This window comes from Garra rufa, chromosome 16 (assembly GCF_049309525.1).
Source record: "Garra rufa chromosome 16, GarRuf1.0, whole genome shotgun sequence".
NCBI classification, from domain to species: Eukaryota; Metazoa; Chordata; class Actinopteri; order Cypriniformes; family Cyprinidae; genus Garra; species Garra rufa.
In genome coordinates this window covers 37,168,685-37,188,726 of record NC_133376.1, presented here as the reverse complement: position 1 = coordinate 37,188,726, position 20,042 = coordinate 37,168,685, and the positions used below count along the sequence as shown (strand labels likewise).

The window sequence follows — 20,042 nt, the reverse complement described above, 5'->3', positions numbered from 1 at the left end:
TTTTCTTTTTTTTTAATGTCTTGATTTGCAAATTTGTCACAGGCTCAAAGCCCCTCCACCCCACTAAGGATTAAAGCGAAGGGAACTCCTCACCATATAAAGGATGACGGTATCCATATTTTCAGCATAACAATAGAACAGCCGACTGAAGGCACACATGAATAAATCATGATCAGTATCGGCAGTATAGGCCAGCAAATCTTTGGATACAAACAGACAATGAGCAATACAACACACTGCAGCACATCTACACTCTTAAAAATAAAGGTTCCAAAAGGGTGCTTTGCAGTTATGCCATAGAAAAAATATTTTTGGTTTCCCAAAGAACCATTTTAAAGATCATTTTAAAAATCTAAAGAACCTTTTCTGCATTTGAAAGGTTCCATAACTGTTCAAGGCTCTTCATAGAACCGTTGATGCCAATAAAGAATCTTTATTTTTAAGAGTGTAGAGTTACCTTTTCTAACAGACCATAGAATAAACACAACCTCTCAGAGATTCAGACTTTTTTTTGCTTTCGAAAATCGAGACCATCATTTGTTACGATCATCAAAGCAAAATAGCTTTAATCAAATCAAATCAGATCAAAGAATGTTTCCGATATACCTCTGAAAGGTGTTTACAGGGTTCTTCATTCACAGCATTCTTATCGTGATTTTACACATAGTCACATAGTCCAGAACATTTACTCGAGATGAAATACTAACTAGTGCCGTGCCGAAGAAGTCAAAACAGTGAAAGACTTTAGAGGTGTTTATGTGTCACTACGGCTTGAGACAGACAGGGAGAGAATATTTTTTCTGCATGGTTTCCTTCGCTGAGAGGCTGAGACCGTCTCCCTCGGGATCCCATCAGATGGGGGGACTGCGCGAGAAGACATGTCTATGTGCATGCGTGAGCGAGAGAGAGCTAGAGCGAGGGAAAGAGCATGTGTGTGCACACAGAAAAGGAAAGGGGCAGAGTGTGAGTGCGAGCGCAGATGATGCTGCTCGTGGAAGGAGATGCTGCTGGTTTTTGGCTTTCCTTCCTGTGCTACAAGATTTTCCCCACTAAGGTTTGACCTCTGCGTCCTGTCAGTTTGGCACCTCGGCTTCCCGGGTAAGAGCCGTTCGTTATTTGCTGCTGGAATCAGAGCAGGTTGCTGTAAGCGTTCCTAATTTTCTGTGTTGTGTGTGTGTGTGTCGTGTGTGCAGAGAGACTCAGAACGACAAAGGGAAGGGAGGAGGGTGGTACAGGCAGAGGATATCATGTGTGTGCTATAACTAAGGACAAGGAGCGCACGGAGTTGGGAAATAAGACGCAAGGCAGAAGCTGCAGACACCGTCCCTTTATTGGCCAGAACCGGCAACAAAGACAAAATAGGTAAAGCCTCTTCTGCCTCGTTATTCCTCGGATTCCACGTGCCACTGGCATCGCGTCGAGGGCGACTAGGATGTCTGTGTCTGGAAAAAAGGAGTTTGACGTGAAGCAGATCCTCAGGCTCCGCTGGCGTTGGTTCAGCCATAGCACTCAGACCTCAGCTGGGAATGGGGGCTACATCCAGCAGGAGGGTTTCGACCACCGGGGAACACCGGTCCGGCTGAAGAGTCACTCTCGGGACAGAGGAGGACTCCGCAAGAGCAACAGCCCCGCGCACAGCATTCTGGCACCGAACCCTGGACCCACGCCTGTTTATGTCAGGCCGGGCGATCAATCATGGCACCAGCAAAACATCATCCAACACCTCCAGGCCAGCGAGGAGCTTCCCAAGAGCAACTCACCTTGCAGTGCCAGAAAAGAAGAGGCGAAGAGCAGCCATGAGGACATGAAGAGCAATCCAGAGGATCCCTGTGAGGAGGAAGCCACAGACAGGTAAAAAAAAGAGAGCTCAGTGCAGAAATAGAACCGTATAACCAGACGTGTGAAGAGGTGCCTGCTGCTGTCAGCTAACACATGCAGGGAGGGAGTGACTAAGTTTTGCCCATAGGCATGAAAGACTTGCAGTTTTTAGATGAAAATCCTATTTTTGCCCTCGGCGCGGTAATGAAAACAGACAGTACTGTGCCGAGCGATGAGCGAGGTGTTATTTTGGCACAGAGTGGATTTACGTTAAGCCCTGGGGAGCGTCAGAATTGAGTACAAGTACAGTATTTAACTGTCACTTATTTCAGGCTCATTACGCCAGAGAAATTTGCTCAGAAATGACAGTTTGTTTTATTTTCATTCGCTTTGTTGCCAGTACTCAGGGTTGGTTCGGGTCTTGGGAGAATATCATTTTTCAATCAACTCCACCATTGCAGCTGCCACCGCTGCTCACCTGGGAATAGTTCATTCACATGGCATGCGGGTTGTAGAAGCACAGCTCCGAAATACCCACAGATAAATTATTCATCAAGCAGACATCTCACAAAACACAGAGGAAAACATAGAGGCGTCTGGATATAGCCGGCAGTATAACACGTTCGGGAAGCCGTGAGGTTCTTTGCAGCCTGCATTTTCATAACCTGAAGCAGGAATATTTCACGGCGTGTTAACGCATGCATCCTCTGACTTACAAACGCTACAGAGAGGATGCCATTACATTAGACACCATTGGCGCAAGGGCTATAAATTTGGGAAGGGCAACAGGATGAATTATCTTTAGTGGGGATGATATTTACACATCAGTGCAGTTCGAGAGAAAGCGTACATTTAATTTGCTTACTCCGATCGATTGGAATTTATGAGATTATAAAGCCCTGCTTCTACAGATGCTTTCAATTCGCATCTTAAGTACTGGAGGGAAGGAGAGAAAGATCTTTTTTGTTTTGTTTTTTTCCACTGAGTGGCTCTGTCTAGCATAGGAAGTAAACATCTTCTCTGATAAGGAAGTGGCTAGAATGACCCACACTAAAAGATGACCTCATGAGGGATAAGAGCAAAACCACACTTTTCTGAAAAAACTACGTCCATTATGTTCTACACCTGATGAACATTTATAGTCTTTAATGCATATATGTGACCCTGGACCATGAAACCAGTCTTAAGTAGCAATAGCCAAAAATACATTGTATGGGTCAAAATTATAAATTTTTCTTTTATGCCAAAAATCATTAGGATATTAAGTAAAGATCATGTTCCATGAAGATATTTTGTAAATTTCCTACCTTAAATATATCAAAACTTAATTGTTGATTAGTAATATGCATTGCTAAGAACTTCATTTGGACAACTTTAAAGGCGATTTTCTTAGTATTTTGTTTTTTTGCACCCTCAGATTTTTAAATAGTTGCATCTCGGGCCAAATATTGTCCTATTCTAACAAACCATACATCAACAATAAATCAGTTTCAAAAAATGTACCCTTATGACTATTTTTGTGATCCAGGGTCATATATAAAGACCTATACATGAGCACATAAAACTATAAATTGTATTTATATTGTTCATCAAGTGTTTGTGCTTATACAGTATTTCTACTGAATTTAAACAGCTCTTGATTAAGAATGATATATTTGTACTTCATTAGAGTGTGTCAAGAAATTCAAGTATTGCATGCTATGCTGATATTAATACTATAGCTGAGAAATGCACCTTAATGAGCATTTAAATGCATTACATTATTGTTTGTCAATATCTTATTGCATTGCATTTCCATTTTTGGTTAACAATTTATGCATACATAGACTAACACTGATATGTCCTGTTTTTTTCACCCTTCATTTGCAGTATAGGGATTTTTACCATGTAAACATATCCTGTGTGAATGGCTCTTTATTTATTCAGTCTTGCTTGTTCTGGCAAGGAGCATTCCTTTGCAGCTCGAGCTGGACTGACCACAGACTCACAAATATGTGACCCTGGACCACAAAACCAGTCTTAAGTTGCTGGGGTATATTTGTAGCAATAGCCAAAAATACATTGCATGGGTCAAAATTATTGATTTTTCTTTTATGTCAAAAATCATTAGGAAATTAAGTAAAGATCATGTTCCATGAAGATTTTTTGTAAAATTCCTACTGTAAACCTATCCAAATGTAATTTTTGATTAGTAATATGCATTGCTAAGGACGTAATTTGGACAACTTTAACGGTGATTTTCTCAGTATTTTGATTTTTTGCACCCTTAGATTTCAGATTTTCAAATAGATGTATCTCGGCCAAATATTGTCCTATCCTAACAAACCATACATCAATATAAAGCTTATTTATTGAGCTTTCATATGATGTATATATCTCAGTTTTGTAAAATTTAACCTTATGACTGGTTTTGTGGTCCAGGGTCACATATGTGCTATGCACAGGTCAGAGAGCATTAAAACATTACATTGTACTATATTAACACAGTTAGCCATGGATTTGTGGCTTTCATTGAAGCTCTGCCATATATCTCCTGCCATAGGCACATCTCCAATGGATATTTATGAGTCTATTAATATTTTAGAGTGTGTGCGGTGTTGCTTTTTTGGCTTTTTATCATTTAACAATATGGTAACAGAATCAATTCGAGTATATAATAATAAATACTCAATAAATAAATCAGGAAAATTCCTTATTCACGTCATGGCAAGACATGAACACTTAAACATCAAGTTTTGACCCTTTAAAAGCTTTTGTTAATTGCTTTGCTGGTCTGAAAGCTTTCCTAGTGTTAATAGCCTTCTCCACTGATTGACATGGTCTTGTGAACTTAAGTACCATGACTTCATTCTTCATCTAGCATGGAAAAGCTCTATTTTCAGACTGAAATGACATTAGCAGCAACATTAAAACAAACTGCAAATTTAATCTCATACACTGGAAAACCATTCTTAACCCCTGAAAATGAACCGCTCTGTTTTCATGAGTACCACAGTGAGGCTATCATGCGTCGTGTTATGAATATTTAATCAGAGAATTAGATAGAAACAAAAGAGATTTGATCCCTAAAGACTCTCCCATCATGTGCTTTAAATTATTGTACCTCAGAGCCCCTAGGTATACAATGATACATCTGCTGTTACATTTGTTTGTTATTCTGTTTTTCTTCCCCGTGCTTTTATCACTTTTCATTTAGAATGCGTAAATAAAGCATAAATTTCCCTTACAGGCACAATGCAATGGAAATGAGGCCTTTAATGTGCCTCTAGACTAGGGATTTTGTTGTGCATCTCTGTGTATGAGTTAATGGTGAGATCAGACCAAGTTCCTCAATGTGCATTTTTACCCAAAGGGCAAAAAATAACTATTCATTGGTTATGCGTTTTAATGCCCTGCATGACATTCATCAGTGATGGAGAGCTAACTGAAGAGGAGGTGGTAATGCATTAGAGTGCAATTATAAAGGAGAAAAACAGAATATGTGTGTAAAATGAGCTGAATATAAATATTAGTACTCATTCGGGCTTATGAGTTGTTTTGAAAAAGCAGAATCAGAACGCTTGTCCGACTTAACTTGTCTATCTATCAAAATCATTTAAACACAATAATGTTCCATACTTATCGTTATCATACAGCAGCAGCTTGCATCATTTGCCGATCCCATTTCCACCTCCGTTTCCTGTCCTCTCTACACTAATAAAAATGAGGAAAATACTAAGAAATAGTCTGTATTGACATGCAATGTCTCAAAACACAATGCAGAATTATGTTAACGTTTAGATTTGTTCAAATAAAACATTACTAGGAGAAGTGCCAAACATGTCAGGTTTAATAGTGTATGCTATATAGTACATAAGCTATATTCATCTGATACAGTACTCATGGATTTCATTACCAGTGAAACGTCAAACCGGTGGAACGTCAAAACCTTGTGAGGCAGCCAAGGCAGTAATGAATAAAATATTTTAGGGAAGAAATTAATCTGGATTCAGCCTGGAAGCTGTACCACTATGGGAATTGATGAAAACTGCTGAATACTATGTTTAGAATGTTTCTGTCGATCTTCTGTAATATCGAGGCTGCGGACCTGCTCATCATAAATAATTCAAAGGGATTGATGAAATATCCATCTTTTTTAGGGTTCGTTTTCAAACAGAAAGCGAGATGAAGAGGCATATAATATATGCTGAAATTACAGAGGTCATGGGGATTTTGTAAGGATGAACTGAACCAGTAAGATCATGTTGGTGGATGGGCATACCGATATCCCAAGCAGAATTAGTGAAATGTATTGTTTTATAATAAATTTAACATCAGAAACGGGAAACGCCAACCTTTTGCTTTAGTTCAACATGCAGGCTATTAAAGGAGTACTTCACTTCCACAGCAAAAATGTACAGATAATGTACTCACCCCATTGTCATCCAAGATGTTCATGTCTTTCGGTCTTCATTCGTAAAGAAATTATGTTTTTTTGAGGAAAACATTTAAAGGGATGGTTCGGAGTAGAATTGACTTCATTGCTATGCACTCCGAAGCCCATCTAAATACCCCATCCGAAGTTTTTTTTACCTTAGTCGAACATTTATGGAGATATTAGAGTTTTTCGAATTGCTTGTTACAGGAGTGAATGGTACATGTGATGTATCTCGTAAATTGCACCACTAAACGTGCAAGTAATCTTACCAAACTTGTACAGTAGTGTAAATAGGTTATGTACTCACAAAACGCTGCATCAGAACATTTGTAAGTCCACCATGAGTGTTTTAAAAACACGTTTTACCCGAGAACTACTAGTCTCAGAAACTACAAGTCGACGTCACTTCCCTGGTTTGAAAAAAGCACGTAAAAGTCCTCCTACTACATCTGTGTGCATGTCAACTTGTAGGAGGACTTTTACGTGCTTTTTTCAAACCAGGGAAGTGACGTCGACTTGTCGCCATTTGTAGTTTTTGAGACTAGTAGGGATCGGCTAAAACGTGTTTTTAAAACACTCATGGTGGACTTACAAATGTTCTGATGCAGCGTTTTGTGAGTACATAACCTATTTACACTACTGTACAAGTTTGGTAAGATTACTTGCACGTTTAGTGGTGCAATTTATGAGATACATCACATGTACCATTCACTGCTGTTACAAGCAATTCGAAAAACTCTAATATCTCCATAAATGTTTGACTAAGGAAAAAAAAACTTCGGATGGGGTATTTAGATGGGCTTCGGAGTGCATAGCAATGAAGTCAATTCTACTCCGAACCATCCCTTTAAGAAATGATCTCCATATAGTGGACTTCAATGGTGCCCGCAAGTTTGAACTTCCAAAATGCAGTTTCAATGCAGCTTCAAAGAGCTCGAAACAATCCCAGTCAAGGAATAAGGGTCTTATCTAGTGAAGCGATCGGTCATTTTCTATAAAAATAAAATAAAATGTATATACTTTTAAACCTCAAATGTTGGTCTTGTCTAGCTCTGCCATGTGCATGCATACTCTGTGCAGTCCAGTTCAAGACAGTTAGGGTATGTCGAAAAACTCCTTTTCTCCTTCAACTTCAAAATCTCCTACATCGCTGTTATACCTTTTTTTGTAAAGGCCGTTTGAACTTCTTTGCGTGTTCACTTTGTAAACCCTGGGTCGGTACTCTTGCAGCGATGTAGGGCGATTTTTGAAGTTGGAGGAGAAAATCAGATGGGAGTTTTTTGACATACCCTAACTGTACTGAACATTAATGCACAGAGTGCATGCAGAGCTAGACAAGTATATCGATTTTTATGTTTTTAGAAAATGACTGATAGTTTCGCTATAGATAAGACCCTTCTTTCTCGGCTGGGATCGTTTAGAGCCATTTGTTTTGAGTAAATTCATATTTCTGTGAAACACCTGTTTCTGATCTTTTTCAAAAGGCCGAGCAGACAGAGAAATATTTGGTGTCCTACATATCCCTGGGGGCGTAAAGGGCTTAGGGCCATGTTTGTGATCTGTGTTGCCATTACTTCAACTAGTCTGACAGGCTGACAGCATGCTGGCTTGCAAAGGGTCATGGGGTGTTCAGATACGACTACAACATTATGTGCAAATTAAAGTTCATATCAGGCTTTTTCAATAAAATATCAAAAGGTCAACATATCATGATTGGTTACTGCCACAATGATAAAATAACAGCCATCAAATTAGTAAAGAATCATTTTTAAGTGTTTTTTTACTAGACTATGACCATTCACTAAAGTTTTCAATGGACTGTCTTGCATGCGATGTAATTATTTCATGAAATCTAGTGAAAGGTTGAGAGTGTTCAAAAGGAATATTACCTAAGCTCACTGTAATTACTTGCTGGAAGTAATTTTGCAGAAGGATTTTTGAAATCCTTTGCAGTTTCCGTACACAGAGAAGCTACAGTATAGACTATCTATACAAATGGATATGTGTTTTAGATGATAAGATTTATTTAAATACATTTACATTAAATATTATATAGTCCTACATCATTCATGACCCTGGACCACAAAACCCAGTCCTATATAGGTGTCAGTTTTTTGAAACTGAGATTTATACATCATCTGAAAGATTAATAAATAAGGTATGGTTTGTTAGGATAGGACAATATTCGGCTGAGATACAACTATTTGAAAATCTGGAATCTCAGGGTGCAAAAAAATCTTGAGAAATATGTATTGAGAAAATCGCCTTTAAAGTTGTCCAAATGAAGTTCTTAGCAATGCATATTACTAATCAAAAATTAGGTTTGATAAATTTACGGTAGGAAATTTACAAAATATCTTCATGGAACATGATCTTTACTTAATATCTTAATGATTTTTGGCATAAAAAAAGATCATTTTGACCCATACAATGTATTTTTGGCTGTTACTACAAATATACCCATGCTACTTAAGACTAGTTTTGTTGTCCAGGGTCACATTTGTTAATCTGTCAATTAAACAGTGCACATAATAAAAATGATTTGTATAGAGGTCTTTCAGAAGCAGTTCAGGTTTGCATAACATTTTAACATTTTTAAGCTCTCAAAAAGCTGTCTTGTCAGAAAAATACACTCTAAAAAATACATTCAGTGCATTGCTAGCTGAACAGTTCTTGTGAAAAAAGACCATCCCTTTCTTTTGATGAAACACTGTCTATAAGAGGAATTTTGGCCCTGACCCTTTAATAAGGAAACAGCAGAGACTTGAGTCAGCAGCCGTTACGTTGAATGATATCTCAATTTCCTCTCAATTGCCTTGGAAAATAATGACACCATCTTGTCCTGGGATGAGTAGAGCTTCATTTCAGGGAGAGATTTATAGTTTCTTCATCCAGCATTGACAGGTCAAGAGACATTGTCCAGGTAGAGGAATGGAAATGCAGTGTGCGAATGGAGAAAAATACACAAGCGGCAAGTTCAACGTTGAATGTGTTGTGGATGAAACAAATGCACAGCAATAGTTAGTTTAAAGTATGAAAATCACATAATTCAAACTGGCTTTTTAAAAGATTGCTTTATAGTCTTTAGAAATCAAGATTTTGGTTCAAGCTTGTGGCTTATTGATTAATTAAGTTTGTATGTGTTCAAAAGAACAAAAGCCCTGGAAATATCTAAACTTCACAAGGCCTTTTATAAAAACTTAAATAAAGGGCAGCATTAGAACATTTCCTCCTTTCAAAGGGTGCCAGCATGTTAATACAGCTAATGCATTAATCTGTGTATAGTTTGAGACGACAGCAGACTGCTATTCCAATTGGGTGGAAAGCTCAATAGCCTTTATGATTAGTTTCATCTCACATTTACATGAATATCTAAATGAAACACTGTTCAACTACAGCACATATGCACACATGCATTTGTATATTTATGTACTAAATGCATTAAAAAACAGCAGTAGAATGTTGTTTGCCTTTCCAAATGCAGCTATTAGCATAATTATTGATAATTCAGGATTTGTTGTCATTTAAGATCAATACATTAAAGCTAGGCAATAAATTATCCTAACACTGCTGAGTGTCCCGCATTCAATCAAATTATAATTCCGCTTTTCAACATGTCTATTAGCCTCAGCATAATTGGTAGATGTTCATAATTTGCATCTGCTGAGAATAGGATATTAGGAAAAACTGCACACTTAGCAAACATCTGGCTTCATTTTTCTTACTGAGTATGATGGGGAAAAACAGATTCATTTTACAATGTAACGGATTCCCACATAATGTATGTTTTAAATTTACTACTTTAAATAATGTACAGAGCCCCTCTGTCAAATCACTCTTAATAGCATGTGACTTTTCTGGGTGCTGAGCCACAGCTTTTCTTTCACAGCGTTGAGCACTGGTGTAGCATACTGGATTTTTTGCACAGTTCTTATAACCCTAGAGGTAAGCACTATTTACCTTGCAGATGGTTAGCAATTGTGATGAGACTCTGCACAGGGAAGGGGTAACACAGCCTGAAGATAAAGAAAAAAGTGCAATACTTATGATAATAAGAAGAGGTCTGACCTGGAGGTTCTATAGCACTTTGAAAAAACACGCTTTCATCTTTGCACCTGTTCGGCCTCTGAAGAGCTATGCGTGGTTGCCTTTACAAATATCCTTCGTAAGTTTATCTTTGTCCTGGAGTGTCACTAAAATGGTCTCGCATGAAAGATTAAAAAAAAAGAGGAAAAACCCTGAAAGCAAAAAAAAAAAAAAAAAATTATTGTGTTTTTATGAATAGAACCAGTTCTCTAGAAAGCACAAGTAAAATGTATTTAATGCACTACACTATGTTTTAACTACCACATGGAGAGGGTAATAACACTGAATATTAAGACATATTGATACACTAGGCAATTTCCGCACGAGGTATGTTTATATTCAATGCAATCTAATTAAAGGCTCCGAAGATCTGCGACCTGTATTGCTGCTCATAATGTTTTTGTTGTTGTCTCATTAATAATGCATTCACAGACGTTGTTCGCAGAATGTGGATTATTAAAAGCCAATTTCAGGCAATTAACCTTTATCTTAAAATGCAATGCATCATCGGTTGACACTATTTTGACACTGAATGGGTGCGGGAATATTAATGACCTTTACAGCTTAGTAAAGGTCTCAGAATCAACATGTTAAAAAAACATCTTTTTGCATCACCTTACACTTATTCAAATGTGTAACGCTGTAGTCGAATGAAAATCCCAGTCTGGAAATCTATTGATACATCTTTTCTCACTTCAGGCATTAACTTTGGGGAAGGAACCAGCCACACCTTTGATCTATTCAGTGTGGGTTGAAAGTGTGCTGACAGGACTAGGCTTTTTGACAAGGGGAATTCATAAATACTGTAGGTAGGCATGTTGAGGCAATAAGTTATTTTGATTGCTACAGCAGCAACAATTTTATGTGTTCAGTCACAAAGGGCTATAACCGTTCAATAGGCCTAGTCTACACGGCTTGTTAAAGAGGTTTAGATAGCTAATAGAGCAACAAATGTGGATAGAATCATTATTACAGTGAAATTAGAAGAAGCCTATAGATTCTGGCAGCCCCCTGTGATATTTCAGTCAATATTTCAGATAGGCCTACCTAACTTATGGTGTGGGAAGGTAAGGGAAGCTGGTTATTAGCAAAATAAACCATGTCAGGCATCACTTTCAAAGGATTTATTTTGCAATAATTGCCTGACTTTTTGCATTAATCTTGGCTGTACATTATCCAGCTTATTAGAAGCCTATTTCATTACATTTGATACATTTATCCTCACTGTATTGACCAAAGTAAACGAACACTTCATTTAATAGAATTAGCCTAGGGTGTGTGTAAAATACATAATAATGATAAATTGTCTCAGTTTGTCATGTTTTTGGTACAGCAAAGTTAAAAAAACTATTTTATTAAAGACTGTCATTGAATAAAAAATTGACAATATAGCTTTAACAGCTAGTGCTGTTGTGAATGGGACACGAATGGAAAATACGCCAAATTTAGATTTTACTTTTATCATGCTCCCATTCTTAGCTAGTGATGCAAAGTCCGATTCATTTCCGCAAAACCGGTTATTTTCGGGCAGTTCGGTTCAATAAACCAGTTCAAAAATCTGATTCATCGGTTCCTGACGTCATTATCAACAATGTCACTATGCATTTTTTTAACAACTCAGTGCAGTGAGTAAACCAATTGTATCAATTCCTTGTTTTTTTTTTGTCCTTATAAACTCCTTTGTTTAAAATCTAAAAAAATATTTATAATCTGTATGTTTTGTCTGTTATTATAGAACAGTGTTGGGGGTAACACATTACAAGTAACGCAAGTTACGTAATACTTTTCCAAGTAACAAGTAACACATTACTTTTTAATTGACAAGAAAATATCTGAGTTACTTTTCCCCCCATTTATTGATTAAAAGCTCTCCTGTCGCCATGTTGAGAAAAATTGTAAGATATTACTTTAGTTCTAGAATAAATGTGAACATGCATTAATTCATCTCACTCACTAAAAAAACAGATACAGTATTCCTCAATATGAATAAAAATTGTGAAATTCAACGCAAACCTGCAATAATTAAATATGTTAAATAATACGAATATCCGTTATGTATTTAATCCTATTTTATTAACCGATGTCTTTGCTGCCGACCTTCGACGATCCAATTCATCCATACTAATAAGCAAAAATTACTCAAGATAATCTAACATTTGTTTTCCTTTTTTATTGCTGAACATTTTTCTTCTGTGGTCTACTGTATATACAGACGTGAATGTGCTTTTCTCAAAGCCTGAGGCTTTTGGTGTAAAAAGGCTTTTACATTTGACAAAAATAGAACTTTTTATATTAAAAACAAACAAGCAAGCCCTGCCCAGATTTAAAAAGTAAAGCAAAAGTAATGTAATGCATTACTTTCCATAAAATTAACCAAGTAACTGAATTAGTTACAGTGTCAGCAACTCATCGTTAGGATCCTCGGTAATCATCGGCAAACTTCGACAGTTCGGTGAACCGGCTCATTCGGTTCTTGCGCGCCTCGCGTCATCAACCCGAACTAAAAGTTCGATTTGGTTCGATTCTGTGAACTGCCTCAGAACAGAAGAACGATTCGCTCAAGAATCGAACATCACTTGTCTTGACGCGCATGCGCGCTCCCACGCGTCTTCATTGAAGTTTGTTCAATTAAATTGAGATTCGCTGTCAGGATGAGCCTTTTTGTGAACATGGGAATACTCGCGTCAATTTCAAACATTTACAGGTAAGTATACAACCATAAGATGTAAACTGTGCGGAAGCAAACGCGTCTCAAACGCGTCTTAAACGCGTAAACAACACACGCATGAGTAGGGCCAGTCGCGTTGTTGTATGGTTTAGTTTGAAGCGCTTTATATAAAGCACATTTCATGTTTAAAACAATGTGAATCGTGCACTGTTTCAGCAGCAGCAGCCCACTTTGTGTCCTCTGTGTTTATATTAAAGTATATTGATATTAACGGTATTATCTCCTGATTTAACAAAATGTTTTCTTTTGCTAGTCCTGCGTGTCGAACTGAAAAATACGTGTACCTTTAAACTCCTACTCAGAATATTTTTTTTATTTACTTGAGTTTTGAAGCCAACTTTTGTCCAACCCTGCATCTAATAGGCTAATGTAAATAATGCAAAAATAATAAGCTTGCAAAAGTTACGAAAAAATAATGAACAGTTACATGTTTTTACACATAGCCTATGCTCAATTTATTTATGCCTATTTTGACAAATGTGACCCTGGACCACAAAACCAGTCATAAGGGTCAATTTTTAAAAAAAACTGAGATTTATACACCACATGAAAGCTAAATAAATACGCTTTCCATTGATGTATGGTTTGTTAGGATAAGACAAATATTTGGTTTAGATAACTGTTTGAAAATCTGTAATCTAAAGGGGCAAAACATTCAAATATTGAGAAAATCGCCTTTAAATTTGTCTAAATGAATTTCTTAGTAATGCGTATTACTAATCAAAATTTAAGTTTTGATTTATTTACAGTAGGAAATTTACAAAATATCTTAATGGAACATTGGATCTTTACTTAATATCCTAATGGTTTTTTGGCATAAAAGAAAAATTGATCATTTTGACCCACACAATGTATTTTTGGCTATTGCTACAAATATACTCCTATTGCTACAAATATACTCCTTCCAGAAGACTGAGATCCTCTAGTGAAAGACGCCTCATTGTACCACCACAGAGAGGTATTAAATCACTGTCCAGAACATTCTCGTTCAACGTTCCTGCCTGGTGGAATGATCTTCCCACCCCTATCCGGAATGCAGACTCCTTAACAGCTTTCAAACGACTGCTGAAAACCCATCTTTTTCGACACTATCTGACTCAATAAAAAAAAAAAAAAAAAATATCCTCCCTTCTAGCCTGTTTTTCCTCTCTTTCTTGATCTTCTCCTTCTAGCCTGCACTCTTCTAACAACGCCTGATATATGGTATTTTTGAACACTTCCTATGTTGATCTGCCTCCTTAGGATGAATCACTTGTTGTATTCCCAATTGTAAGTCGCTTTGGATAAAAGCGTCGGCTAAATGAATAAATGTAAATGTAAATGTAAATGTAAATATACCCATGCTACTTAAGACTTAAGGTTAAGGTTTTGTCGTCCAGGGTCACATTTGTTAATCTGTCAATTAAACAGTGTACATAATAAAAATGATTTGTATTGAAGTCTTTCGGATGCAGTTTACCAGTTTTGCATACCATTTTAATCATTTTAAATTTTTGGCTATTGCTACAAATATACCCGTTCTACTAAAGTCTGGTTTTGTGGTCCAGTGTCACAAACGACTTAAGAAACACGTTCTGAATGCTAATGGCTGAAAATTTATCTCTTAAACGTGCTCTTTGATTGCTGGAATTGAGCAGTCTAACAGAAAGAAAACAGTTCCTTCAGCACAAATCCTGGGGCTTACATGAATACAGATCCATCTTAAAAATGAGGTTGAGCCCCCACTGTAGTCTCAGTACATCAGACTTAAAGGACAGTGGGTGAAAATGCTGGGAGGAAGGAAGCCCCGGCTAAGCTGTCTGGGCGATAAAGATGATTTCTACTCACGGCTTTGAGCGAGCACAGATAGCCGTAATCCTCTTTTAGAAGTGAGGTTCATTCATCTTCACTTAGTTTATTGTTATGGAATTGTCTGTTAAACACACAAGGCATATTATTAGGAGTCTACATTTATTGATATGCCAGGTGCTTTAATAGATTTGCAAGGCAGGTCAGAAAAAAATCCATGCTTAAAGTCGAAATTATGACATACTTAAATCATAATTATGAGATTAAAAAGTCGAAATTATGATTTACTAAATAGAAATTATGACTTAAATCGAAATTATGATATAAAAAATTGAAATTATGACTGACTTAAGTCATAATTATGAGATAAAGAGTTAAAAATTATGACTTAAATATATTGGTCACAGGAGTGGTCTAATGATAAACGGGACATTCTAGAATGAATTAACTTGGCTTAAAACGGTTTTTGACTTTTTATCTCATAATTATGACTTAAGTCATAATTTCGACTTTTTATCTCATAATTATGACTTAAATCATAATTTTGACTTTTTATCTCATAATTATGGCTAAAGTAAGTCATAATTTCGACTTTGTATCTCATAATTTCGATTTTTTAAGTCATCATTTCGACTTTTTATCTCATAATATGTCAATCATTATGACTTAAGTAGGGATGCACCAAAATGAAAATTCTTGGCCGAAACCAAGGCCGAAAACCGAAAGAATTATGCCAATTATTAGTACCATTGCATTTATGACTATGACTGTGTACTAATCTTACTAAAATCAAGGCATTGCAATTGCATAAATTAATATTAAAGTTTCAAAGAATAAATCAATTATATTAATTTAAACAATTATTATCAATCAAGTATTATATTACTTGAATAACATATACATACATTTTACTGCCTTTGTTTAAATTGTTTAAATTTTTATAACACATTATCTTGTGGATCCATGAGTTCACATTTACAAGTCTATGCGTTTCTTTTCCAGCAGGAGGCGCTGATAGAATGGTACACAAAGCAGCGCAACAAATGACTATTAAAAATATTAGGGGACTTATATAGGGGACTGATATTATAAATTAATATCAGCATATGAAGTATAATCTTGAAGTATAATCAGTTTTTACTTTCACTTTAACATATTAGCTTAAACTTTAACAGTTTTCACGTTGCTTGTGTGATATCCATTGGCTCACCTCCATGGTTTAAAACATAAATATGTATAAAAATACAGTATATAGAAAATACATATCTTTAAAATACTGTGACGTACAGTAACACCAACGTAAAGCCATTGTTTTTCACTCACTGAAAGCTACATCTGTCTCATTCTCTGCTCTCATTACTGCAAGCACAACTGCAGACACACCCCCTCTTGAAATTTCGGCTTTACAATTTTTGCAAATCACTATCCGTGGGTCTTTCTCAGGTATACTGAAATACGTCCACACTGCAGACGTGTTGCTTCAGACAAGCACGTGCAGGCCGAAAATGCACTTTTGGGCCATTTTCGGCCGAAAATTTTCGGTGGCCGAATATTCGGTGCATCCATTTAATTAATAATTTCGACTTTGTATCTCAAAATTTCTACTTTTTATCTCATAATTATGACTTAAGTAAGTCATAATTTAAACTTTTATCTCATAATTTTGATTTTTAAATCATAATTTCTACTTTTTGTCTCTTAATTATGACTTAAGTAATAATTTCGACTTTGTATCTCATAATTATGACTTAAGTAAGTCATAATTTCGACTTTGGATCATAATTTCGACTTTTTAACTCATAATTATGACTTAAGTAATAATTTCGACTTTGTATCTCATAATTTCGATATTTAAAGTCAAAATTTCTACTTTTTATCTGATAATTATGATTTAAGTCATAATTTCGACTTTATCTCAATTTCTATTTTTTATCTCATAATTTCGATTTTTATCTCATAATTTCGATTTTTTTAAGTCATAATTTCGACTTTGTATCTCATAATTATGACTTAAGTCATAATTTCAATTTAGGATCATAATTTCGACTTTGTATCTCATAATTATGACTTAAGTCATAATTTCAACTTTGGATCATAATTTCGACTTTGTATATCATAATTTCGACTTTTTAACTCATAATTATGACTTAAGTTATAATTTCGACTTTGTATCTCATAATTTCGATATTTAAAGTCAAAATTTCTACTTTTTATCTGATAATTATGATTTAAGTCATAATTTCGACTTTATCTCAATCTCTATTTTTTATCTCATAATTTCTATTTTTATCTCATAATTATGACTAAAGTTATAATTTCGATTTTGTATCTCATAATTTCGATATTTAAAGTCAAAATTTCTACTTTTTATCTCATAATTATGATTTAAGTCATAATTTCGACTTTATCTTGTATTTATGACTTAAGTAATTATGATTTAAGTCATAATTTTGACTATATCACAATTTCGATTTTTTAAGTCATAACTTCGACTTTGTATCTCATAATTATGACTTTTAAATTCATAATTTCGACTTAGTAAATCATAGTTTTGAGTTTTTATCTTGTAATTATGACTTAAATATGTCATAATTTTGACTTTTTAAGGCATGGATTTTTTTCTGACCTTGGACCGTGGAAACAGGCTTAGATTATATTCAAAAGCAGATTTGTTTATTGACAATGCAAACTAATTTAATGACGTTTTGGAAAAGGCAAGCAAAATGGTTGAAAACCCTAGTGTTTCAGTTATTCTGTTTTAAGCAGGAAAGCACTGTTGTGCAGTTTCATCATAATGTGTGCACTGTGCATCACTGAATAACAAAGCATGCTTCAGAAATCGAGAAAGAGGCATTGACGTACTGTTCTATGAGGAATAAGATCCTGCCAAATAAAATCGCTTAGGGCTGCTTCAGTATGTTTGCAAGCAGCTAGCAGCTATTTCTTGAAAGGTCAACCACAAACATGCGCAGAACGCTTGTGAGCAAAGATGCTGATACATATTTTATTATAACATCCTTGAAAAATCCTTTAGACCTAGCAATTCATATTCATATTTGACTGACAACAGCACCTATTATTATGCCATTTTTGTTGCTTGTATTGATCAAAACACTTAACATATGCAGAGCTTGTGCACTTTAACAAATGGCATTGTATAAATAAAAAAATATTCGAAGCAGATGTACTGATAATGATAAGCATCTGTTTCGGAGAGAAAGGGAATGAAGTGTGTAAAATCTGGTTAAGCACTTTGCGGTGCTCCACATATAACCAGCTCTCTGTGTCAGGCTCTTGAAAAAGCGTTTGGAGAGCCTGTTGGCAGGCTCTTGTCAAGAAACGCTCAGGTAACTGCAACAACTGCCCACTTGTTATTGATCTGGGTGAATAGAGTGATACAGCTCAAGTTCAATAACTGCTCTGATGTTGTACTGATATGGAGATATGGCAGGTTATGTAATGCACCAGATCACACAACAAATGGATTTTTATAAAAGTCCTCTGAGTATGAAATATGTCATACAGCAGCTTCAACCGTTGAGCTGTTTATTCGTGCATAACATTATGAAGATTTATTTAGCCAGAAGTAGTACTCGAAAACCGGTACAAATAAAAGAGATACAATGGAAAATAAAATGGATAAACATATCAAAACAAGTAATAATAGAACTTTACAGCAGTGTAAATTAGATTAACACACTATGTAGGAAACTCTTGTTATGCATTATCCAGGGGTTACAAAAATGTTTTATATGCCATGCATCCTGTTCCAGGTGCATCGTGGCTCGTAAAGACCCTTTATATAAAAAGGCAATTTCACAAGCAGAAAGAAAACATTTTCAGTAAATTTACAACCTTTCAGAAAGTGATACAGAAGCAATTTGGTTCTTCGATATTGTAGACATAAAAGTCCTCTCAGCATTCCTTCGAGCAAAAGTAATGCATCTGGGTTTTACAGCTCCTCAGATGTTGGCTTATTTCTTATTCAGTACACTCAGCTTTGTGCCAAAATGTAGTTATAATGTCAGTGAGATAAATTACCCATCTATTTAGCATAAAAAACAACCTTATAATGACCAGAAGGAGTCTGGGACTGGTAGCCTTTGCTGTCCACACAATCTAAACACACTGTTATTAATGTCTAAATATCTTGCAGCTGCAAATGCGTTTCGTTTTAATTCACAAAAACAAGTTGGCATAATGTAAAGAATGTAATGTAAATTTAATGTTTTCTTAAACACTTGATTGCCTTGTGCATCAACAGCAGCCAGCAGCGGCTTTAAAACCAATAAACAAAACAAAACAATGAGGCAAAAATGAAATATTTAATTTGAATATTTGTAAACAGTTTTTTCAGTAGTCTGTTCAACCATTTACTCAGGCCATATAAGGTATCATTTTCACAAAACAATAAAAGGGAAGCACGAAAAGTTGCTGAAAATGTCCTCACCCTCAGGCCATCCAAAATGTAGATGAGTTTGTTTTGTCATTGGAACAGGTTTGGGGAAAATTAACATCACATGACTTGTTTCACCAATGGATCCTCTGCAGTGAATGGGTGCCGTCAGAATGAAGGACCAAACAGCTGATAAAACACAATAATCTACAAGTAATCCACTCCAATCCATCGATTAACATCTTGTGAAGTGGAAAGCTGCATATTTTATGAAAAACAAATCCATCATTAAGTTGTGAGTTCATATCTTGCAATTCTGACTTTGTCTAGCAATTCTGACTTTATAAATCGCAATTGTGCGTTTATATCTCACAGTTCTCAGAAAAAAGTCAGAATTGTGAGTTCATATCTCGCAATTCTGACTATATTTCTTGCAATTGTGAGATTTAAACTCACAATTGCGAGAAAAAGTCTAAATTGCGAGGAAAAAAAGACAGAATTGTGAGTTCATATCTTGCAATTCTGACTTTATTTCTTGCAATTCTAACTTTATAAATCGCAATTGTGCGTTTATATCTCACAGTTCTTAGAAAAAGTTAGAATTGCAAGTTTATATGACGCAATTCTGAGAAAAAAAGTCGCAATTGTGGAAAAAAAGTCAGAATTGTGAGTTCATTTCTTGCAATTCTGACTTTGTTTCTTGCAATTGTGAGTTTATATCCCGCAAGTATGACTTTATATCTAGCAATTCTGACTTTATAACTCGCAAATGTGCGTTTATATCTCACAGTTCTTAGAAAAAGTCAGAA

General features: G+C 35.7%; 1 protein-coding gene across 1 annotated transcript in view; it reads left to right on the top strand.

The window, feature by feature from the left end:
- Window positions 1-1,189: 1,189 nt before the first annotated feature.
- klhl4 (kelch-like family member 4) overlaps window positions 1,190-20,042 on the top strand; it is a 49,914-nt gene continuing 31,061 nt past the window's right edge. The window contains exon 1 of the mRNA XM_073820402.1: window positions 1,190-1,851. Coding sequence (XP_073676503.1) covers window positions 1,433-1,851 — 419 coding nt within the window. The 5' untranslated portion in view covers window positions 1,190-1,432. The remainder of the gene's footprint in view (window positions 1,852-20,042) is intronic.